At 44.3% G+C, this 25147-nt stretch overlaps 1 protein-coding gene and 1 long non-coding RNA gene across 10 annotated transcripts in view; one reads left to right on the plus strand and one right to left on the minus strand.

Moving 5' to 3' along the window:
- The window catches only part of bru1 (bruno 1), a 67580-nt gene that overhangs the window by 24924 nt on the left and 17509 nt on the right, over window positions 1-25147 (plus strand). For 2 of the 9 annotated variants that reach the window (XM_022840890.2, XM_022840898.2), the window contains exon 1: window positions 18430-19807. The exons of 1 other annotated variant lie outside the window; for it this stretch is intronic. In XM_022840890.2, the coding sequence (XP_022696625.1) occupies window positions 19783-19807 (25 nt within the window). In that variant the 5' untranslated portion in view covers window positions 18430-19782. Of the gene's footprint in view, window positions 1-18429; window positions 19808-23054; window positions 23816-25147 lie in introns of those variants that run through there. 6 more of the 9 variants (XM_022840889.2, XM_086970204.1, XM_022840896.2 and 3 more) reach the window with 4 other exon arrangements.
- Window positions 15992-18807, minus strand: LOC147752909 (uncharacterized). Its single transcript, XR_015312805.1, has 2 exons — window positions 18719-18807; window positions 15992-18431 (listed from the first exon to the last, which is right to left on the minus strand). It is a non-coding gene; the product is annotated as an uncharacterized LOC147752909 (long non-coding RNA).

Consider the following 25147-nt stretch of genomic DNA (forward strand, 5'->3'; position numbering starts at 1 on the left):
CAAGCTTGTGCTGACCACTTAAATTTTGCCAGGGCTTGTCTGTGAGCTAGAAGACGTTCAAGAAGCTCCCTAAGTGCTGACTGCAATAGGTAAAGAATAAAAGGACCGCATCTAAAACATGTTAAAATTTCGTCGTTCTTACCTAGATACCTTCTTCGACAATCTCATTTAAGTTTTCCAGCCCGCTAAATAGCTCCGGACAACCCACTACAATGTTTTTTGAAACTGTTTTGTAAATCTCTCTCATAAAAACCCAAAAACAAAGCCACGAACAAAATCGATATTTCCGCTTATACATTAAACTGTCGTCAGATATCGTCCACAGTTAGCGTCTCGGAAATCATTTCAGACGCCAACGTTATCAAGTCCATCGCGAAAGGAATCCCTCGGTCTGATGATGGCATGCTATGGCCTCCTCAGTTTCGCGTACGAAAATTTTTATCAGCTGTCAACACAGCTGGCTTTGTATCAATATATAGCAAGTTACACTATTCTTGTGGACTAATCAGCAGTTGTGACGCCCCTACGCTGATTTACCGTTGACCCTTTGTTGTTCAATTCCGTTTGCTCCTAATTGTATTGGAAATACTGCGAGCGCGCGTGCACACACATACAAACTGTAAGGAAAATTTAGTCGTAACCTACCACCAGAATTGTCTTGTCATACAAGCGTCAATGACAACTGTAGAACGACCGCAGGACGCTTTCTGGCGCACTGATAAGCGAGTCCTTACCGTAAGCAACTGCTGAGCTCGATTTAACTTTTTTTGATTAAGAAAACGAAGTAGATCCTTGCAGCCCGTCGCGAAAATATAAACTATATATATATAAGGAAAAAAAAAAACAACTTAATAGCTGATGTCTGCTGCTACGCGATGCGACGATTATATCGAAGACGCGCACGTCGTAACCGGGTCACGTTCTTATAGAAGCAGCCTAATCTTTCTATGCCCCGAAGTACCTTCTCAGACTGAGCCGACGTGAAGACTCGTGCCGACTTTGAGTAAGCTCTCATTGTTATTTACATTGCGTTCGCCAACATTCTTCGCCCAAAAAAGCAATAAACAGATATCCTTCTGGAAAGCAAACGGTTATTACTCATTAATATGGAAGCGATCATACCAGAAATGTACGAAATAGCTTTACGTAGAAGCCTTATTGGAGACTAGATCGATTTAGTTCAAAAAGAATTAACGTGTTCTCATTTGTTATTATGCTATGGTCTGATAAAGGTTAACAGATTAACAGAAATGGGTCCATAATAAGAGAGACTTGAAACGAATTAAAATAAGTTAGATGTTGGTTCCTTCTTGCAGCTCTCAGCCCCAAATGCTTTTCGGTATTTTTAGAGCACAAAAGGTAATTTCAAGAAGCAGGTAAATGAATGGTGCTATTGCACTTTATAGCACCGTAGCTTGCCCGAAGCATTAATGAGTTTCAGTTATCAGCGAAATTTCAAAACAATGGCTTCAGCCTCATCTAGAAAAAAGATTTCGTCAATCCAGAAGCTTTCTGATTGCGTCTACACGTGACACCCGAGTGATCTAGTCACTGATGTTGTCAGTCCATGGCGAAGAGAACAAGGGAACTAAACCGGGTAGAGTCGTTTAAAGAACAATGATATGATAACTGATTTCGTTTCCATATCCGTTCCCTGCTTCAAGATAGCATAGAAGATGATATGCATTAGACACGTCCTAAGTAATAGACAATCAATAGCACTTTTCTCGATATAGAAAAAAATACAAATGTATATATAAAAGTTAAATGGCAGCTGATTAGTTAAGCCGCCATATTGGCACAGTTGTCGTTCAGGCTACGTATATTTATTTATAGATAGTGTCCTTCTGTAAGATGGCAGCGAGTTCGCACCAAGCTGCAAAGTATATTGATCCAAGCTACAGCATCGGTCGGGCCCTTGTCACTTTCACTCGATTCATCGCCTAAATAACTCTAATGATAGGCGATTGTATTGGCTGCGATAGCGCCAAAACAACAGAAACGGAGTTCCCGTACGGCCCGGCCCGGCCCGGCCCGGCCCGCAGTCGGAAAAAGCAGAAGAAGAAGAATCCCGTTAGAGAAGTTGGCAATGTCCTCTTCCGTTATTTGCTTAGTCTACGTAATGTGCTACTAGAGCGAACTATATTAGCAAGGCGTCGAAGTTCAATGTGGAACACGTATCGCGTTTTCGTATGCTTTAAAAACAGATTTTTCTATCATTTGTCCTTCAGTCTTTTCGATAGAGATTTTCTTGTGTTTGTCGTCATCGAGTGAAAAATCCGAAAGAAATGTTTGCTTACACCGTTGGCCGCCTTGGCCTTTGTGGCCAAATGCAAACAAAGAATGTCCCAAAGTTCATATCCAAAACGCTAACAGACCAACAACCTTTTTTCCCTAACATGGATGAGAAACCGGGGTCTTTGTATATTCGTACTATTGTAAAACAGAGGCTGGTTTTACATCGTTCAATATTGTGACAAACAATCTATTTTTGTTCAAATGACTCTAGGAAACTACTCATGTAATAGGAATGGGTTAAACGCATCTATAAGTGATCATGACGGTATAATTGTCGAATGTTTTCTCCCGCTACGAAAATGCCTTGCTTTGATCCGCGACCGGATAGAAAGAAAAATAAGACGCGAAATAATATTAAAAGTAGATGTCTTTGAAGAAAAAGATGAATACAAGATCCTTTCAATAATCATAGTACAGAGCCTAAGGACAATCGGCTCAATTATAAGGAGTGTCTCTTTGTAATTCTTTAGTTGAAAGAATTAGATGGGTATTAGTATTCGATAGGGAAGAGTCATGACAACAAATTATGATCTGGTGACAGACGTGAGTGTATGGTAGCGGCACTGCAAATGAGTACTCTCAGTTTTATGTGAGTTCAATAATCTAACGCAATATTTAATTGACAACGATATGCAGTGCACAAGAAGCAACGCGATGCTTTATGCTGAATCTGCCCTCGTTAAGAGTGCCAGAATGTCCCTTCTCTAGTGTTTTGGCTCTGTCCTATTCTACTGCCCGTGTTATCAACATTGACGCTGACGCTAACGGTAGTGTGCCCCCAATGATGGGCACATACATGACTCATAATTACTTGAGGACGAAGCTCTAACAGGTTGAGCAAATATCAACGAACACTTCTGCGAGGTAGCTTACAAAAGTTGAACTGATAACCTGCCAATACGATACCAAACAAGTTATTCACCATCGTTGTTACGGAGGACACCAAAAAAATTCGCCTGATTGCATTTTTTCACTCGTTCTCTTGAAGTTTTATTGCTGTGAAGTTCTTTCTTTGGCTGAGATTTTGTCTGGCCCTCTTGTCTCCACTGCAGGAACTGCAAGGATTGACTCGAAACAGGAACAAAGCGGTAAAAATCCGCAGCAAAAAAATAGCCGGCCAAATAAGGACGGGGAAGAAAACAAATGCTACCCCCGCTATTGTACAAAACTTAGTCGATTCGTCGCTTTTTAGCCACCGCACCCCTGATGCCGCAGTGCCACCAACGAGGTCAATGACCCCCCGTTTCTCATCAACCGGGCAGCTCCTGTGACGTTAGTTCTTGAATTACGACGTTCAGAGCTGCGCGACTTCGAAGCAAATTACACCGAGATCTGACCGACTGTATCATAGCAGGACTACCTCAGCGCCCAGCATATATATTGTGTATGGAGTAGAACGGGGTAGAACAACGAGCGCCGTGCAGCTTCGCGGCACCGTGGCTCGTCACTTTGCAGCCCAGGTCTTCTTCTTACAGTTTTCCGTTAATGCCCTCGCTGTCGAAGTAGTATAACGTCACAAACAACGTACTGCTACCACCACAAAATAATGTTGAAGCGGCGACAGAAGCACAGAAAGGCCAGAGCCTCAACAACTCTAGCGATCGGTCGAAGTAGCCAGAATGTTCGACTTCACCAGACCATTTGACTACACAGCTCGACTGACCCCGGCTAGTTACAATGTTCCAATGTAAAGATGCTGTCTGTGAGCAACGATCGCAGTCGACCCTGGACGCTGTCTGCCGCTGACGGGGTTGGTTTCGTGTTGAAAATTGCTGCCCTGTTTCGTTGCGTTCCATTGACGAAGACTCTCCGGTTGAACGTTGAAAAGACATTGAGGTAGTGAGTCTGGCCGTAAGTCAAGAATACAACGAATGGGAGGCTCTCTGTCCAACGTAGATGTATCGCATAAGAAATGTAGACGAAGTGCAGCATATTTGAAATGAAGGCAGAGGCAAAGACCGACAGGGAGGGAAGGAATTATAGAATGTAAAGGTAAAGAGAACAAGGGACCGAGGAAAAATAGGTCTAGCTTACAGAATTACACAGCAAGCGTCCATGCTTGCGTAAAGGCGATTAAGGCAGCAGAACCCAATATTCTGGATCGCGATCTGGCGCAACGCTATTGCTGGTGGTCCGATCCAACGCAGGCGCATTTGCAAGAGCCGATGCTGACGGACGAGAGAAAGCCGGAGGGAGAAGGGGCACGACCGACAATTGCCACCCCGTTGTAGGAAGAAATTGCAACACAACTCATGCGAACGTGAGTCACTATAACTACGATCCTTCATTGAACAAGAGCACTGGCTCTTGCAATGCTGTGAATTTATATGTAGTCGAGCTTTGACAGGGGGTAGGCCATTGGCGTCTATGGACACGCTAACAGTCGGATCGGCCTCTTCGTTGAGAACCATAAGCTGATCAATGAAGAATCGTAGTGGAATGCAACACTCTGTTTGAAAGACATCACCGTTCTTTGCAAATCATCTACCTCTACCGACTTGCTATTTCTGGCATTACCGAAATGTACGGCACCTACATGAACGCCTGTACTACTGAATTTTTTGAAAATTTACTTCCTTTCATTCTGCTGTAGATTCCTATAAACCGCGTAGCGATTTGAATACTGTCACAGGGTTAATATCTATGCTTGCGAGTCAACATGATTATTGAAGCTGCCATTGACGTCTGTGTCGAGATGTGTGAAGGAAGTTAATTGAGCCAACTCGGCCCAATCAAGTCAAAAGATGTTTGACTGTGATCGTATGCTTAGGGTCGATTTAATCTGCTTGGGGTATACGAGATTCAACTATACGAGGACATATAATGTCAATAATGTTTAAGTTTTTACTAAGAAACTAATTCGTGTGACAACGAGTAAGCTGAAACCAGTTCTGAACTAGTAATATGCTCCGATTGAATGCGCTACTGATACCAGATAATTCCGATACTGCGAATAGCAGTGATATATATATATATATATATATATGCAGTAATTTCCGTGAAGCTGACATCACAGCGCAAAGTTCAGGATCGTACGGTATACTATGCTTATCTTACACAGGCCGTCATTATGCATTATTCAATTATAGTGAGCACATATTTCGTCAAACGAAATCTTTTGCTAGATAATTCTATTGTTCCGTACTGTTATGCAGTCATTATTAGGAATGTTAATTCTATCTAGTACGTGATAGCGGAATTCCGGCCAATTCGAAGCATTAGACACACATGCTGACTGGCAAAATCATTCAGTCAACGAAGCCACGACAAATATCCCGTTCCTCGTCGCACCTTGAGGGAACGAGTGTTCCAGAACGTGCAATAGCGTCATTCACCGTGGCCCAGTTCTTACCACTGCTGCAGCTGCTCGTGATGCTTCTATATGCCGTTGTACTGAATGTTTACACGCCTGGATGTGCGTTACTTTAGGACCCATCGGCTAGTACCAATTTTAATGTCGACGCATGTTCGACGCCTAAGGTCGTTTTATGTATACACATACGTCGTACGCGAGTATCAACAAAATATGCACTAGAAAACGCTTAGCCGGCGTCTTTACGGCAAAGTACTAAATAGATCAAAACACGACAGTCGAAATGGAAGCGACGATGTCTGCGGGTCCAGTACCCGCTTCAAATCAAAACAATAGGGGTAAAAAACGGTATTCAACGGACGCAGCAGCAGCAGAGATTCATCTTTGTTAGGCGACATCAACTTCGTTGGGAGGCGATGCAGTCAATATGTATTTCTACCACGGTCACTTCTTTCAGAAACGAGAGCATAGAGGTGCCCATTACGCACCCATGATTATCACAGCAGGCAACGCGCGTCACACGCTTTGAACTGAAGCAACGACTTTTTGCAACGCCGAAGTCATTGTAATGACCGGCACTGCATATCGTGCGTATAGTATAAGCAAAAAAAAAACAGCGGCGCGAATGAATCGATGTACATGCAAGGCAATATCGGGGGTAGCCAAGAAAGGGTAGACCTTGAAGAACTTTTAAGAATGGCTCGGCCTAAGAAAAGCTCCGAATATTTAGTTATCGGATAGTTTTGCTTTTCTTTGTGTTTCTGTCATGAAACTATTAAAAACAGGCAATCTCGCAACGAAGTTCCGGTCTAGATCAGTCGAGCAACGGGTAAATCCAATAAGTAAAACCTGGTGAAGCAGCAGATTTGGGTTGAACGATGCGTCAAGTAGATTTTTATTCGTTGTAGTATTTGTTATGTCCATACGCTTATCGAACTTCCATATTTCGCGAACATTATGGGTCAAAAAAGATATCAGCGACAAAAAAACAACAGGGTAACATATGAGTCGATGAAACCTCTCAATCTGTTGAAGACATAGATATAATACACAGGTCGTGCTGTTGCTGTGACCTCTTCATCGAACCTACAGACTGGTCGCTTATACCATTAAATGTATACATCTGCTTAGAATACAAACAAACTGTGCTGGTTTGTTTAAATCGTATCGTTAAAGGCAAACATTATTCTACTAGTTGTATGTCACCTCAAAGCGAACCAACAACCATATATAAATAAAATATAGTAGCAGTCATAGTTATCGATTTATAAATAGGCGGAAATGGAGTTCATGTTCGACGTTCTACTCGAGGAATATCAATAAAGGAATGTTTCTGCACTGCTGCTTTAGACAGCCCCTTCGGGGCTAGACGAACGGCTTAGAGCTTGGGCCAAGCCACGTGTCTGCAAATTTAGCAGGCAAACGTCTTCCCGCTGCCCTATTTCATGAAGGCGGTTTAGTTACTACGACCAATACTGGTAGCTACTATGAACAGTCACAATAATGGAGCAATATTCTCTGCTCCTCGTTGTTTTAACGTGAGTTCTACTCGTCCCCGAAAGCAAATGCGGTTACTAACCGCACGCTTTCTGGAACTGTACACCACTCCTAGACCCATCCCGATTGAGAGGTTTCTCTTGGCGGATAGATCGTTGAAGTTACCACGATATGAGTATTAGATGTTCACGCAGCATAGCCCGATGGCGGTCTCGTCGTCCCGGCCGCTGTTAGACCCTTACTGTTGGTCCATGTGCCCGCGTCACTTTGAACCCCGTCACTACCCAGATGCAGGTCGCCGGCATTCCGTCATTTGACTGTGAGCCCCGCTGACACGATGGTGCAGAAAGAAAACGGCAACATCACCATAACCATCGCTACAACAACAACAACAACAGCAGTTTGAACGACAACAGCCACGTCACCAAAGCCTCTTTGACCGGTGGCCTAGAAGCGGCGCTCGCGGTAAAAGCAGACGAAGACGAAAAAAATGAAGTACGCGGTTCTCGAAGCGAATGCTGGTGTCAGAAGGGATGCAGGATCAGAAACGGTGCCGGTTGAAGCAGCGACTGAGGCAACATCGGCGCTCCAGCAGAACACAGCAACGATACTATCATCAGCTCATGAAGCTGGAAGAGGATTTTACAGCGGGTTTGGCCACAGAGGTAGTGGTTGAAGATTGGCTAAGGGAAGGAATCTTCTTGTTTTCAGTTCGGGCCGGCTTGTCTGGCATCGTTTCGTAGCATGAATCGCTCACTATTAGTTGGTTGCTTGGTGGCGTTCCTGCTGTGGGGAGAAATGGCACCGCTTCGACTACGTATAGCTGGCCAAATGATGGCCCCTGGGCCGACCGACCGACCGACCGACCGACCGTCTGATGTTCGTTGTGGAATGTTGTCTACAGGCCGGCGATTGCGACTCGTAGTGTTCTATTGGATGAAAACGAGAATCTGTGTCACGAGAGTCCGAAGGTGGAGAATACTCAGTCAGATATACATACAAACACATACAACAGACACACTCACAGAGCGATGGTACACAGCCTGAGAGCCAACCTGACGACCGACTAATGACTGAATCCCCAAATATACGAATGAAGCACATGGACATACGAGCTAACGCTAGAATGAGCCAATGGACACAAGCCGGTGATTTTTGCTAGCGGCGCTAACAAATGCTGTCGTTGATTCTAGTCTTTCTGTCCTTCTTGCTATTGCCTTATTGCTGGAGTGAAGCAGTTGAGCAGTTCGTTGATATACCATCGATGCAGCGATGTAATAACCACTGGAGCAATAACTAGAGACGACTGTTGCCGCTGGCTAACCCGACCCAGCTATTGCCCCAAGCGCGATGCTGCCTACCGTCGAACGTCGAACAAATTCAAACGTCCAAAAAGAACGAGGAACAGCTAACGGTGAAGTCGTCAAACGCTTGCAACGAACGGACGTTTGCTCGCCACTCGAACCCACCGATCTGTGGAAGTCAGTAAAGTCAGCTGTCAGGTTTTCTAGCATACGGGTAACGTTTAGCGACCAAGTTATCGCTTTGGCTACTATTACGCTATTACGGCTGTCGTCGTTGTCAAAGTCAGCGATGTCAGCAGGAGCATACGATCAAGCAGGATCCGATAAAGATAGTGTTGCTAAGGTATTGTTTAGGGCTATGAAACTAGTGTCAAAGACCAACTACACACGGTATTCAGTCATTAGCACTTTAGGAACATTAACTTGGTATGCCACTAATTGATGGAATCAAACAAAACATAGTAACGCCTGAAGCTGGCATAAACGTTCGAGTTGATGCATTTGTTCTAGATAACAACAGCATATTTTTTTTCTGCAATAAACATATATATTATAAAACAGTTGCTTCGAATGAATCGTTTACAAAGCGGTTGACATTTCTTCTCTATTCCATGCACGATGTAGTAGGAGAAACTTTCGAATATTAAAAATTTCAGAGATTCTACGCACACGTGTGCAGTAAATCAGTTTAATAGTTCACCTCGAGAGATGGCCAAATATTAGTCAAGGCGCAATACAGGTGCATTCCTTATACTTATCTATTCATAAGATAGTGATGATGATCAAGCTAGCTTGATTGAACCTACCACTCGCATCTGATCGACGCCAGAATATATGCCGTTGTCTCAAAAACGATAGAGTATCTATAGTATTAATATTGAATAAAAAGCGATCTTGGGAAGCCTTCAGATGGGATTAGGCAACGCTAGACTTGGCTAGAAGTACTTTGTACCCGTGTCGCAAGCAACGAGTTCCATTGTTTCCAATGGCTATAGTTTTAATAAGCTGTGCAAACTACCCGAACTGGGCAGGCTCTTATCAACATGCTGGTTTCATCCATACCTTCGTTACTATTATCTATTCTACAGTAACTGGAACAATGTCGAATCGTTTAACCGTTTCTAGCCGGCTAACTCGCAAGCATGCGGCTTAATCCCAGGCTGCTCCAAATCCTGCTGGCTGCTTCGGAATCGTCGTCCGCATGAGGTGAAACGAAACGCCGACAACGTACACTATAGTCTTCAGTCTTCCTATTCCTGCTCACCGTTTTCATCACATAGTCGAAACGCCATTACGCGTAACCGTGTCGCCGATGCTCGGTGTTGCCATGATCATTTTGTCGACTTTCACACGTCTTCTGCAACAGTATCCTTCTGTGTTCGTCTTTGTGACCAGAGTCAGCCTGCACTGGAGTTAAAGCGCGAATTGGAACTCGAGCTGCCGCTCTTTGACACTACCGCAGCTGTTGAACCGGTTAGCGTCACCACCGCTGGCCTCATGTCGCGCGGCTATTCTGGAGGCGTTGTTCTTACTATTATTATTATCATTGTTGATGTTGTTGCTGATGCTGTTGTAACACGACGAAGGTTGCACGCGCCGTCAAATAGCAGAATAGCCAGTAATGGAACAAAAAAGGTAGAAAGGAGAAAATTCGAAGAGACGAAGAAATAACCGACAATAAGTGTCAAACAATGCGATCTAATACAGCGACATCTTTGTTGCCGGGGAAGAAAGGAAGCCGATTCAAAGTAGGTGGAGAAGAAAGGGGGGTGATCGCCAGTATCCCACCCAACAAAATAAATAGAAACCCTTTGCTAATCGGTTCGTTTCCATTTTCTCCATCGTTATAATTGCCGTCGTTTTCGCAGACTGTCCTTCATTGTCCCCTTCAACCAGGTGACTGGACAGTAAGAGGTTAGATTGATTTGGTAGAATATATACATATATGTATTTGCGACTGCACAGCCGCTGCTACCACAGGAACCCCCGAAGCGGACACAGCAAACGCGGTCGACTGACTGTCTTCTGCTGTCGCTGTTGCCATCTTTCTTGTTGTTGTTGTGGCGGCTGCTGTGGGTTTACAACATAGCGCCAGCTCGGAACAATGTGGAACTAACGATGGCGCCACCATCAAACGGAGTCTTGTGTTGATCGCGTTGCGATCCTCGGGAAGCCGTAACCACCCGTTTACATCTCTTGCTAACTGTATCCGCTCGGCAGAGCGTGTTATACGTTTTTCGCATACAGATAGCCGGTCGGTCAGCCACGACGGCGAATACTCTCATACTGCTGATGCTCACAATGATCTGTGTTGTTCTGCTAGTTTTGCTCTAACAAAGGATGATCGGCCTACACGCCACGACGAGGTTGCTTGCTTTAACTACGGCTCAACACGACGCCTGTTATTGCTGAGCCTTTCACGATTGCATATGGTTGTCCGGTAATGACAACCTCTAAGATTTTCAAGCGGACAGAAGTTCGGCAGAGACAGCTGAAGACGGTTGGTGTATATGGTCGGCCAGGGCTAACGAAGGAGCTCGTTGGTTGAGGGACAGGAAGACAGCGTAGCAAGCAGCTAGTTGCTTTATGTTCTGTGAAGCCGTCAGGAGGTGGGCGAACAGTCATGACAGGATTCGGTCTTGCTACTGCTACCTTCGTCCGAAGCTTTATAAGTACGCTATCGATTATAACAATAGCTGCCACTTATACGACTACGTTACACTATGGACAGTACTAGTCGCTACTACCTACTATTGAGTTGGCGAAAGATTATCTCCTAACCTGGAGAATAACGCAAGGTAGAAGGGATCTAGGAAGGAACACGGTAGAAGCGAATAAAGTTCAACAAAACAAAGCTACGCGTATAGCGTTCGTTCATGTTGAAGACAGCTGGCCGAATCGAGCAGGAATTGATGGGTTTTTTTGGTAGGCGGGTATAAGCACAACGAGGTAATGATACGGTAAATAATGTTGGGTCCCAGGTAGTTCGTACTCCAGGCCGTCTGCTGGACCTGTGATCGAATTGCTTATGAACGGGTGAATAGACACCTAGTAGAAACTATGACATGTTTCTATTCTACGGATCAGTTGGTTTCCGACAGAGCTATAGCAGAAAAAGTAAGACAGCTCACTGGAAAACGATGCGTACCTCATAAAGACCTACTCATGGTTTGATACCTGGGCTGTACTGAAAGGAGAATAAATCGTGTTGGTATTTGAAGTCTTTCCATTACGCATTTGTATCGACCGGCTCTTAGAGCTGTGATGACGCCGACAAATAGAACGAGTAGCAGACGAAATTGTATTGGAAGGGAAAGCATTTAAGATAAAGTGGCATTGCTGGTTCAGGTAGCACGAAATATGTAGCATTCATCTTTGCACTTCATCAAAGAAAAAACAAGAAGCAAAAGAAATTTCACATTCCCAGCGGAGCGCTAGACAACTATCAAACGTCGGTAGCAGTTCGAGCAAATTGTACATGCAAAATATAACAAGGTAACGGTACCAAAAGGCAAACGGGCCCGAAGGGGGCGAGGGGAGCGGATTGGGTCAGAAAATATACGGTAAGAAGGGGGGAACCAAAGAAGGAAAAATAATCAGAAACATCCAAACGGACTAGAACGACCCAGTACATATTTTTCATGCCCACATCCACTAATGCAGTGAATAAGACCATACTGTTGCAGCGCGCCCAGCGCTTGTTGGTAGAATTCGTCCCAGATGATAAGCGCCGACCTCTGAATGGCTACTTGGTGACTTTAAAGCGGAACACCATTTGTTACGATTCGAAAAAGTATTAGTTAGTTAGTTAGCTGATTTGGCGTTCGGTGTCAGTCCTATGATGTGTGTTATTTTCAAGGAGGGTAAAATCAATTTTTTTAAAATGTTGATTAGCGTGCGCCCTTAGCTGTAATAAACTGTGAAATGGTGCTGCAGAAATAGTGAAAAAGATGAAGTGCTACTTTTTGCAATATTCTTTATAATATAAAAAAAACAATTAATTTTCTTCAAAGGGAAGAGCAACCTACATGGACTCCTGCGTGAACATCGACATTTATCGAGATAATGGACAGGTAGAAATTCGTTTGTTGCTTTCAACAAATTGATTACTTATTTGACCATTAATGAAGTAACTCTTGTCTCGAATACTATCACTACGTCATATAATTAGCTGTTAATAATCATAGAATGATTTAAGCGAGCTGAGATTATTTACAGACCAAAAGAAGCACTTCCACCTCGTTTATAACCTGTCCCACTAGGATTAATTATTTGTGTCATCAACCTCAAATAGCAGAACGCCGTCTTGCCCGTCATTGCGGCAGTCGTAATGGTTCTGTGACGATGTCCAAAAATTGTTTTTTGGGCTGGCCGCGCCGGATAGAGTTTTCCGAGTCAGTCTCGTTGTTCAGTCTTTAACGGACGCTGTAGAGGACCAAAGATTAACACGTCTACTATTGTTTTAGCTCGCTGAGTGGGTCGACAGTAATCGCTGCACGGGTGCAGCCGCTTAGTGTCGTTGCTATTGCACTCACAACTGGGACGGTTACAAGAAAACTATGATACGATGCATAGACCCAATGGCTTATGTGGAAACACCTCATACACCGGCGCCTATTCACACTAACTAGAAGCTCAATGGACCGCGCGAAGCTACAGGCGCTAGTATGTTCAGGGTAGCTAGTATCGAAGGTTAAAAGGCAGTCGAGCATTTCCCCTTTGGCAAGCCTAGCACTTTCTCAAGGCATAGCATAAGGATTATGTGGACATAGAGGCTTAGTTAATATTATCATCATTTACTTGACAACTTTTCTAAGCAAATTTCAGCCACTCAATAACGATTCTTCTTTACACTTGGGCTAGGTGACAAAGACACGGTACATTAAATTTTATCGATGAAAGGATAACGGGCGCGTAAAAGAGGGAAATTTTATCCACGTTAAGCAATCAACACACATATCTAAACAAACAGACAGGTCGCAGCACCCGTATTTTTAATTGCACTTCAGGAGGGAAAAACAGTGGTTGGTTTTTGCGAGAGCGATTAATAACTCATCTTGCACTCTACTGTCGTGTCCGTGTACGACACTGGCCTCGGTGGGGGATATGATCACATCAATGACAAGATCATTACGTTATGTAAAACACCAGCTTAAACAATGGCTTAACCCACAATCGCTTTGAATGATAATGGCGTTAGCTGGTCATCTAATTCAGAGAGTGTTTCTGTAAGGCTTCACGTAAAACTTCGCGTAAGGCAACAAGTAGTTTCGTTATTGTTGAAAGAAAACAATTTAGTTTTCGGCTAATTTTTCTGCGCTGACAATCAACAGATCTTTGTTGATCATGTTTGGCATAAAAAACCAGACCGCTTAATGGAAGCAAATATTATACCATTTAGTGAAATGATTAGGATGACCGATAATCTGACGTTTTGCGATCGACCAATCGATAAGAGAGTTTCATAATTAGTAATCTAAAAAAGACCCAAGGGAGTGTACAATTAATTTTTATATCCTAACAGTTCCCGTAATAGTGCAATTCCAACGTGCTTGCATTACAGATACATGGGATGGTCTAGGTTCGACACCGGTGTGGATGCAGATCATATCGTATTGTAGGGAGACAAAGCGTATGAAGCGATGTTTAACTAACGTTTCCAACTTGGCAATGTATCCTCCGCTTCAACATGGGTGTTCAGTTTTTGTAATTTGGTCCAACTCGTGTGGTTGTCTGCCTATAAGTTAATTTCACTATTTTTATGCCCTCCCTTCGACAACTGGACCCATCTGATAGCCGGACTAGCGAAATGAATTATGTCAGACATTCCGCTTCTATAATATCTGATAAACATGTTTATTATATGTTGTAACGATGCGGACATCTTAACTTGAAACTTAGCTGCACACAGCGGGTGCAGAAATGCTATCGGCCCAGTTTTTCTAAGGGGTCAAATTATGTTAGCCAGCAATGATGAGAATCCACTGTCTATAACGTGTTCCACGGCCAAGTTGACTGCAATTAATGTAATAAGTTGTTTTTCAATGAACGATACGATAGACACTCAACCATGCATAGATATCGATATTTGTGTCTGATGTATTTAGGTTATACATGTCAGCAGTAGACTACTAAAGAAAACAACTATTGTCTTATAACAGGCATAATCACTATCCGCAGCGACTTTACCAACAGCTGCGTATAACACTATCGATGACAATGGCATATTTGAGTTACACCGATAGCAGGTGCATTGCCCTTACCAACAATAGACGTGTAAAAGATCTGCTGAAACCTGGCGCTCAGTCGGCCTTCGTACACCAATCGCCCTAGACAGGTTCAAATAGCACAAGCCAGAGCGAGATGTTTCACCTCATATGAAAATCTACCCTCACTGACTACACTGCTCGAAGTTAACGCGTAAATCCTGCTTCGACAGACCAGCAATCGACCCTCAAACCCGCCAGTTGGGTTCTGTTGACTCTGCAATTTTAAGCCACCCTATCCTACCGCCGTACCGAAATGTCAATCATGCCGTAGCAGCAAAGAGAATTGCCTGTTTCAGGCGATTTGATAAAGAGCCTAGAATGGTTGACGGCATGAGCCTTGCTTGTATGTGTACAACCTTGTGTTGATCGTGCAGCCATTGATAGAAAGGTATACGAGCTTTTTGACTTTCTGTAACCGTTGTCCACTTTCTCTTCATTGTCGTTCGAGCACCTTTGAGGGATGATTGCGCATGTCAGTTCAACTCGGCCCGTTTCGTCGGTCGAATGACTGACGAGGAGGTGCTACCGATTTAGACAAAACACCGACCGAGCTGCAAGGACTGAATTGGACGAAATTACTATAGATGAGAGTGCTGGTAATCGCTGTTAAATGAGCTTGCGATCATAGGGGACACTGGGATGCGCGTCAGGAACCTGCGGTGCGTTAAAGCCTGATGTACGTTTGCAAGAACAGTAAGGAAACTACCTGTTAGCACAACGATACCAATGGCCCGTGTCATGTCGACGACGAAGATGAATGGCATCGCGGCGTTTACACCGCCGAGTATAATCGGCCTGTCTGCAGGCACCAAAAGGCGCTTACCGATGAGAGGACACGCTTTGATTAGCAAAACACCTAGTACATACTCGTGGCGATACTCATCAGCACCGTTTTGTCAAGTGGATAATGCGCTTATGTCGCGTTAGATAATGTCGAATAACCAACTGGTTGAACCATATTTGTTAGCTGACGGTGTAAGTCTCAAAGGTCAGAGATCCCCAAGTGACATTCGAAATAAATCTGTTTGCTCTACTGCTAATGTCGTGTACAAAGCTATCTTCATCAAAGTGTTAAATAAAAATTATGCCTGTGCAAAACTGTGCAGTAATACGTCTATCCAATAGCATAAATTGCAAGTATCATTCGATCTTACCTGGAAGAATGATTTGGCAATCCCGGATTCGAATACTCTATGAAGGGTTACAGGACAGGCCGGCGTCAACAAGCCTTGCTTATTAACCATTACCCTCGATTGGCACAAGGGTGCCTTCTGTGTATAAAAACAAAAATATAATAATTACAAGTGAGGTCAACAGGTTTTAAAAGCGAGCCACCTTAATTGAGGGGGCACTTCTAAACAAACCATTTATTTTTTTTTTTGTTTTACATTACAACGAGGCGAAAGAGACGCGCAGAGGAAGCTATTTCTTTTCAACTAGCAGGAGTCCAGTCACGTCGAACGCTGTCAACATAAACAGCCGTTGTAGGTATCAAACAGAGATTGTTTCCTTCAGCGAGTTCCCACTGTTTACTTCAGCTGAAAAAAATAGTTACACGAGAAGATCAAGGTAAGCTACTGATATCTTCCTGATCGCTTTGTTTCACAATGATTCTGATCTGCCCGACTGCCGCAACCAGCCAGGCTAGGAAATGGTCTTATCAACATCGTCACCAACAGGCCAGGTCAGTAGTGGGTGATAAAGATAGCAAGAGCCAAAAGAGCGCAGATCACCGTGAGCGACAGTCTTCGCTGTATAGGATACGATATAGTGGATCAACAGAGATAATATAATAGTCTATATATATTCTTTTTTTTGCTTATGAGCCTCAAACGATACCGTATGTTCTAGACCTGCCACCAGATGCGCGAAATACCGATTATCAACATTGCGCCCGCAGTCGCCGCCACCGCTATCGCATCAAAAACGACACCAGTACGATGCTTCACAGGTTAGAAGGGCGGGCTACAAAGTGATCGTTGTAGACCGTTATAGCAGTCACTTGCGCAAAGAGTGAGTTCTTGGAGGAAGTGCGACCCCCCTAGCTAGCAAACGGCAACGACGTCCGACTTCTTACGAACGGGTTACAGGGCCTGAGATCTGGCTAGGGGTCTTTTGCCTGGTTGATTTGCTGCTTTCTCTTGCGTTCTGTGCGGCTATCTCCGCCTCTACGGCTAACGACGCTGTGCGAATCTTGTCGTGCTGTTTACTGTTTCACGATCTATTGCTCAAGACGGCTGCCTAGAACAGAGAGTCACGACGACAGCCGCCATCCTATTATAACTTTTAACGCAGGCAACTCCTGCTACCTGAACCTACTACGATTCGCTACGAATGACTGCCTCGACACAGTGTTGGCGGTACTATTCAACCCTATAGCAAGGATAAGCAGTTGCGACAGTCGGCAGTGTAAACACTACACTCCGGCATCATACTCTTATTGATTCTGTCTACCTGTGGTGTCTAGTGACGACCAAGCTGTTCTTCTGATCTGCTGTAGCGCTGATGCTGGTGAGAAGGCTTATGACGGTCTAATTTGGTGTCTTCGCAGGCCGAGTTTCCGGTAACAACTAAAAGCGAATGTCGCTGTTTGCTTCAAGGGAATGAAGGCACGAGCGAAAGAAAGTGTGTGCTCACTAGTGTAGGCCCATATGCTCTAATCAACAGGTGACACAGAGCTCCTTACAGAATCAGATTGAGGGAACTGAATTGAATCTGAGCTGCGGGCTGCCGCACCGCTCAACCCTTTAACAGTTGTTCTCCGCCCCGTGCTGTGCTAATTTAATATCTCAGATGATCTAGCCTGTTTGGGGGTCGCGCTATCTCTGTTTTGTCTGACTGAGTTGGCGTCATTGTCGCTGTCGACTGCAGGCGGCGGCGGCGGCGGTACTACAGCTGCTGAGTGTAGTTGAACTGCGGTTAGTTGGTGCATGCATCGAGTGCGCAACGCGCTGCTTTCATCCTCGTTCTGCTTTCTCACGTCTTGACGGTCTACACGGCTCGGGACCTGGGCCCCCTCCACTATACAGCTAGCCGCCCTCTCCCCATAAGGAATACCGTTATGTCCATCCTCGGATATCGGCTCTCTGGCTCGTAGAGCGCAAGATTTGTCTATAGTCATCCTGTAATCTCGGGTATCGTTCACCGCCTAAGCTTGCTCGACAGAAACAACTCGGTGCGCGGCAAATCATTAGCTTGTTGTCTGCGAGAGTTTGCAGTCGAAGCAGAGTTCGTCTCCGACGAGAGTCTGCAGTTTTTGCTAGCACCATACTCTGTTCATAGTACCTATTGTAGTGTCGCCATTGTTAACCTAGCTCGCTCTTGTCCTCTACGCACTCGCCGCGTCCCGTATAGTCCCAGCTCATATCGTCACTGCTGCTATCATCAACGCCAAAAGCCCAAGCAACATATTTCATTGCGCTAAAACACTGACTGAGCCTACAAACACCGTCCGTTCAGGCATCGGCCGAGAGGGAAGTGCATGAATTTACAAGATGATGCCCAACGTAGTAGCAATAGTGCTAACGTAAAGTTTAGCCCGAGTTCTTACTATGCTGGTGGTAACATTAGCTCTAAATCTAAGTGTGATAAATTTAGAAGTTATCCACTTTGATGTGATTGTTACTTCTATTGCCGTTGTCGTCGATGTGATTAAAGAGCAGATCTATGCGAGTGGCTTGAAGGACTATGGATAGCCGTTATGGATACGTGTAGAAGACGAACGTCCTTGGAGCTGGATTTACATTAACCCTAAGAAAAGAACACGTGGAAAAAGTTGTCAAAGGAAACACGTCATGAACGTACTAAAAACGAGAAAAAATGGAAAGTGCGGTATGCGATAAGCGAAAACGACGGAAGACGAGTTTGGGAAGTTATACTCTATCAAAAAAACTACAGCGCTTAAAGGATTAACTTTCAAATTGATGCAAGCTGATAACCGAAGTGGCAAGAAGGGAAGAAACTCGAAAAATTCATAAAGAGAATTAGACAGTTTAAAAAAAAACACTTATCATCCATTTACCCACAACGCTACTTACCCACAACCAACTGCCAGATTCGCCAGATCCGCCCAGTAGCGTTCAATTCCAATTAAGCGTTCTGTTCCATGTTTTTCAATGTATCGTTGCATTGCCCGCTCCCGGCAAACGTTTTGAAGATCGTTTTGAAGAACAGCTGTGACTTCCGTCGGTCTAGCACGCCTCGATGTCGTTAAGGTGGAACGCGCTATTAACGGCGTGGCCGAAATCAATCTCTTGGCTCGTCACTCGGTCTAGCCATTACGAACTTTACAGCGACACGGCGGCTGTGTCCCGTTGTACCAGTACACAAGCGCATGTCAATGCCACACCGCGGATATCGCCTGGCCAAGAAATAGAACTGTTAGCATCTATCGACACACATTCGTCGTCCTTTACTATATTTTTCGCTTTATCACACATCGGTTTTGATACTTAGCCAGTCACTCAAGTGGGTCTTTTCGTCCTTGCAGATCTTGAGCACGTATGTCGCCGTATTAACAACTAGATCCCAGATTTATGTAGGAACAAACCGTTGGGTGATCGCGTATCATAGCCGCTCCCGATCTCAATAACGGTGTGTCTATTGTCGACGTCATTTTCCTTGAAATCTTCACTATAGTAACAGCAATTCCAAGGAAACGACAGATCAAACTTTTTATATCATTCTGCTACATGTGGCTGTCGCTACATCCTCGCAAGTTTTGTCACTTTTTGAAAATCATACAACCATCAAATGACTTTGTATTTGACAAGCGTTCTTGATGTGCAGTTCTACGTGTGAATATATTCTATATAAATACTGTATAAATGCTCGTATTTCCCGTGTACAATTAATACATCTGTGACAATAACAACAGCAACAACAAAACAGCGTTGTTAATTAGATCGATATAAAGCCGATCCACCTTTTTGTTCCATCAACCGGTTTCTAGCCTCGGATTCTCGACCGGTCAGGCTTCCACTCCTCTTACCGCAAGAAAGATAAGACAACAAAATCAATAAAGGCGCGAAACAGGACAAAACGATTTGAAAAACGACGGCTCCGTATGAAGATCAGGACAAGCATCATCGTAATCGACTAGATGGCTACGGCCATGCAGCTGTCAGGTGACCGGTATTCCTGTATTAACTTACCCACTAACTCCATAGAGAGCAATAACTTGTACTGTAGTTAATGCTTATTCGTCTCACACCTGACGGTGCACCTGCGTAAGCGATGCCTATAACTCGAACCTGTTGTGAATCGCAACAGATGTCTATGCCCGGACAACAGCGCTGCCTGTGTCCAGCCCTGTTTGTACTGTGTTGTGGTCGTTAAACGCTGTCGTTTAAAACTGCAGAGACAAGTTATATTACTAAAAGCAGTAACAAGTTTAAGCGAACAGTAAGCTTCTTTTTCGCCGATAAGAGTCGACTGACAGGGGTATAAGAGTTCTGTCAAAGCAGCGAGTACTTTTCTTAATTGTCGTGCCATTTGTTCGGTAAAACCGCAGATGGGGTAGAGCACATCCATGCTAGCGGAGCAGTCACACGCCCAACAGATCCTGCAGAGGCATCGGACATTGCGCCCAGTTAGCTAACTTAGCTCTTCGGTATATTCACGTATCCTCCAAAACAAACATGTAAATAAACAATTTTACAGGCTCGATCGGGCACAGGGGAACAGGTCCCGGTTGGACTGAGTTAGTCAACTATTAATAGGTTTTATGAAGGTGGCTGGCAAGGTTCACAACTTGCGCTTTATTATGTTGCTTAAGGTTTTATTAGCTAATTTGGTGAAGCGCTGATTTATGGCATTTGAGTAGCAAAACATAACTTGATTAGGGTGCTTTCTTATGGCACAATTGGATCTTGCAGCTTGGGAATGAAATAGTGAGTACAAGATGTTAGAAAGACTATTTATGTAGTTCGATTACAGAAATTTGCTACTATAGTCTAGTATTTGTTTTTATTTATCACCGAATGAAGTAGGCTACAGCTTATTTTGAGCGCAGGAAACTCTTAGTAAAAACCCATGGTGCCCTTTAAGTCATTTGATAACGTTTCACCTGTACAGAATGAAATGGCAAAAAGCTTCGTCGCTTTGATTAGATAGGCGCGAAATAAATTAATCCCAAATACATATGGTCATAAGCGATAACTAAACTTAGTGTTAATCACTTACAGCTCAGTAGCATGAGCTAGTATGTGGAAAAATATAGATCAGGTCGCAAATTCGACGGGAGGCTAGTCAATCACAACAAGCCGCCTAACTTGCTTAGTAGTTAGGGAACATTTACGCGTGTCATGAAAATACTAAAAAAATAATGTTAAAACACCGCTGGGAAAAAGCACTGTCACGGAAGACTCTACATGGTGAGGAGATATTTGGCTAGTTATCACCATCATCTCCCTTTACGATTTGTTCTTCTTACAAATTGTCTATACCATCGCCATTTTCTACCTTTTCACAGATAGCATAAATTCTGAAATCTAAAATAAACCATGTGAGTTTTACAGGCATGGGGTATTCGCTGTCATAAATTATTCAACATGACGGACTCTGCTCAACCGAGTATCCATAATAGTTTCTTATAGGGCAGCAATTTGATATTGGATCGTTTGTTTAGTAGGATGAGTTCGCCGAACGGTATTGCAACCCACAGAGATGATGAGGAACAATAAAACGAAATGATAAATAGACAATATTTAATTAACCTGCGTGAGGCCTGATGGCTTCACGAAGAGTCGACATAAGCATATTTATTGAAGCTTCGCGGTCCAGTACTAGAGAAAAAAGCAATCGAGAGTTACGTCAACTCAAACCGAGTAAGCCAGCCGGGTCAAGGAGCTTTCAAAATAGGTAGAATCTCCCCTGCTCTAAATTCAGCTCATAGGCCACACTGCCTAGCTCGGCCTGATGATGAGCGGGTCGTGCCGTCGATGCACGAAAGGCGAGTGCAGATTTGAACTCTGGGCAGAATCGGATGAGCATTTTCACACAGATACAGAATCGACATCAACTCGCGTGAACATATAGACTCCATTTTCGTCGAATCTTGCGCATACAGAGTTGCTTTGGAGGGTCGCGCAGGGGACTATGGAGCGTGAAACTCGCGCACGCAATCTCCTGTCAAAAATAATTCCCTCGACAAGAACCCGATGAATCCCTAACTAATATGCCGGACTCCTAACTCTGGTCACCTTCTGTGGATACGTATGGCAGAATCACACAGACCACGTATCAGCATGCCCAAAACAAAACTGTGTCTACCTAACGGAAGTGGATGGATAGCTACGGGATCACGAACCAAATGTGGAGTAGCCGATGTAGCTTGAAGCAGCGCACACGTAAATGGCTAGTTATGATGGCGTTCAGAGAAACGTAACTGCTGCTGTTTGGCAAAGGTGAAATCGTTCTGCTGAGCAGTTTAACTAGATCTAGCTGCAAGGTGCATTAGAAACAATGACTCTCGGCGTTTATCCCAGGCAGATAAAGTAGAGATTGCCTGCCCACTCTGTCCATGTTTTCATTTCTTTCCCGACTCGATCAATAGGCATATGCATTTACATGATGGTGCCGGCGGTTGTCGCGAGCGTCAGGTTCCTAATTGCAACTCACGGATTTGCCGTGAAGGCAAGGCCTTCCCCAGTCGAGATCAGTCCGATCCGTGTGTTGCCACCTATACAATTGGATTGTCATCGGCAACAACAACAACAGTTCGACTATCTAACGTTTAATCTCTTTAAAGATCGTCTCGTTGGTTATACGTTGACGCATTAAACACATACGTCGCCCGGAACTGACTTTCTGCAAGCGTGCCTACGCGACTCCAACAGGGCCAAGAACGCTTCAACGTTTTCCAAAATTCCACCGCGTCTAATGAACTAATCGTCCCGGCAGACTATCATCAACTTGCAGGACGAAGCGAAGCGAAAATCACAGTTAGCTTTTTTGGCAGGCATCTTTCCTTCTGTCCTACAGACCGCTCTCGGCTCTACCGCCATTAACAGTTACCCGGACCCAGCTAAAGACGCTTAATAAGAAAATGTTTCGAGTTCTATACATGCGGTTTTATTCTTTCAGTTAAGGATTGCCTCGGCGGGCGGCTAGCAGGTTTTTCGAGCAGCTTGAACCGCATCGTATGCCTGCGCCCGGTTTCGACCCAGAACTACGTCATCACCATGTGCCCCTAAGTTCGGCAAGCAAACTGTACACTGCGGCTGCATCATGGAGATCTAACGGACGCCACCAAGTGGCCACCGTTCAGCTTTAGCCTTACGGTGTCTCTCCGGTGTGCTATCTATCTCCGTCACCAGCAGCGATGGAGCGGCCCAGACGATAGTCTCGTAGTTTCTTTTGCTTTTCCGCTCCTTAGCCCCCCATTGTCGATTGGTTAGTTGTTTCCTAGTTCGCAGTGCCATACCATGTAGCTCTCTGGTGGCTGGCCACTGCTATCGTCATTATCTCGACTCGGTGGCTGTGGAGAGGGTATCGTTTATCAGTAACGGTAACATTAATCCTGCGAATGCTGCCGTAGGCTGCTATGGTACAATTGGTGTGATGTTGTTGCTGCCGCTGCCGCGACCACTGGTATAGTTGGACATGATTACGAAAAGCGGCGGCGGCGGCGACGCCTTACTGTGTCCTCACTTTATCGTGCGGCAAGCGTCGCCTACAGGCCCTACGGCGCTTAGTCCTACACAAAGACAAGGATCGAATAGGCCAGATACTGGTAGGGGAGCTGTTGCCAAAAGCTAATTGAGACAGTGCGTCTGACATGCTATCGCGTCCCGTATTTCATTCTCAGTGGTCCGTTCAGCGGCGTGTTAATAATGCGACTTAACGTAAGAGAGCGTCAGGCTCGATCTGGTGATGTCTAAAAAAGAAGAGACAAAACCGAAGCGCTTTTGCTGGAGCTGGTGTGAGCGCATGTTGACTTAGGTAGCCCCACTTAGACTAGTTGGATGGATAGCTTGTCTGACGATTCATTGGCGGGCATTTCAATAGAATATATTGTGCTACTCCGGCTTGTCCAACTGCGAGTCAAACAGCTGGTTAGAAACAGGGGGTATCCGGCGGCTTGTGAACCTGGACGCACGTCGTATGCGCAATAGAGTGCAATTCTGACGGGGGTAAGGAGCATTGTCGGTCGTCGATGTAGTTTATCTCTGTTAGACGCAACCAGGAAATCACATGTCATGTGTTTGTGAAATGTGTGGAGAAGCATGGCTTCGGCTGTCTGTATATATAAATCACATGTGATACCATAGTCTATTAAGTGTTTTGTGTAGTGTGCGTGAATGTCTGCGTATCCCTAGACGCTAAATAGAGGCTTCGACAAGCAGAAATTGTGTTTACGGCGACTGAAGACCATTTCTGATGGATCATCCTTCGATACTCCGGAATTCGACTATCATCTGCAGTTTTATCTGGGATTCTGCTCTCTGTTTCATTGTGATTATTGTCATATGGTTGTTTTTTTAGCTAAGGTTTGTACAGCTTTTAAGGCTAATGATTCGTGCTGCCTGCTGTAAGATAGATAGGTAATATTCCCGTGTGTTTGGAAACGTTCATCGTCGTATTAGGCGTAGTTGGCTACAACAGGTACGGCTTAGTTACGATAGAGCGTATCTCACAATTGTTCTATCGTAATTCTATTACTGCCATAATTAATCGTTGCTTCAGATCGCTGGAGATCGTTTCCACCAAAACATGTGTTTAAGGCAAGTTTTTATATGTCCTTAAATTAACTAGGCTAATTCGTGTAATACTGCAGCATTGTAATGATAGGTAGTAACTTCAGATAAGTAAATAAGCAAAGTATCACGGAATGATGGAATTTTAATAGATTGAAATGTGCGATACATCGACATTACCGTTTGTAGCAATATGCACTTTATTCAGGGTAATATTCATTCGAACTTTTCGTCTCATAACTTCTTGCCAACTTGTTCCGAGTCCATGTGTCCAGCGAAAAACATGTGACGACTCTTAACTGTCACAGTTTCCACTATATGTATCAATAGCACCGGTAACATGCATACGCCCCTAAGCGATTACGACTTTCGACTCTCTTCCAGGATCTATGTGGTTGCTACACTTGACAAGCTCTGCAAGCTTATCAAGGGAAAATGAGAAAAGTACCAAAGAAGGCGTGCCTTGAAAAGGACCTTTCATCGGGATTGTATCGCACATGCTCATCGATATCGTCAAAAGCATATCTGTTCACTTGTGGCAATAGTCTTTGCTTGGTTCACCAATTTGGTCCAATTGATGTTTGCTTTTTCTGATGTTGTCTTATGCTTGCCTCTTTATTTTCCGTAAAATAGTACTTAATGTTGTCACTGAAAAGGAATTGATCGGAATCTTATCTTGCGATAAAGTCAATGGATCGCAGGGAAGCAATGTCAACAATCTAGTTGAATACGGTCCTTTAGTTTCCTAATAAAAAGCACATACATTGG

The sequence above is a fragment of the Varroa jacobsoni genome, unplaced genomic scaffold (assembly GCF_002532875.2).
Source record: "Varroa jacobsoni isolate VJ856 unplaced genomic scaffold, vjacob_1.0 scaffold_897, whole genome shotgun sequence".
In the NCBI taxonomy this organism is placed as follows: domain Eukaryota; kingdom Metazoa; phylum Arthropoda; class Arachnida; order Mesostigmata; family Varroidae; genus Varroa; species Varroa jacobsoni.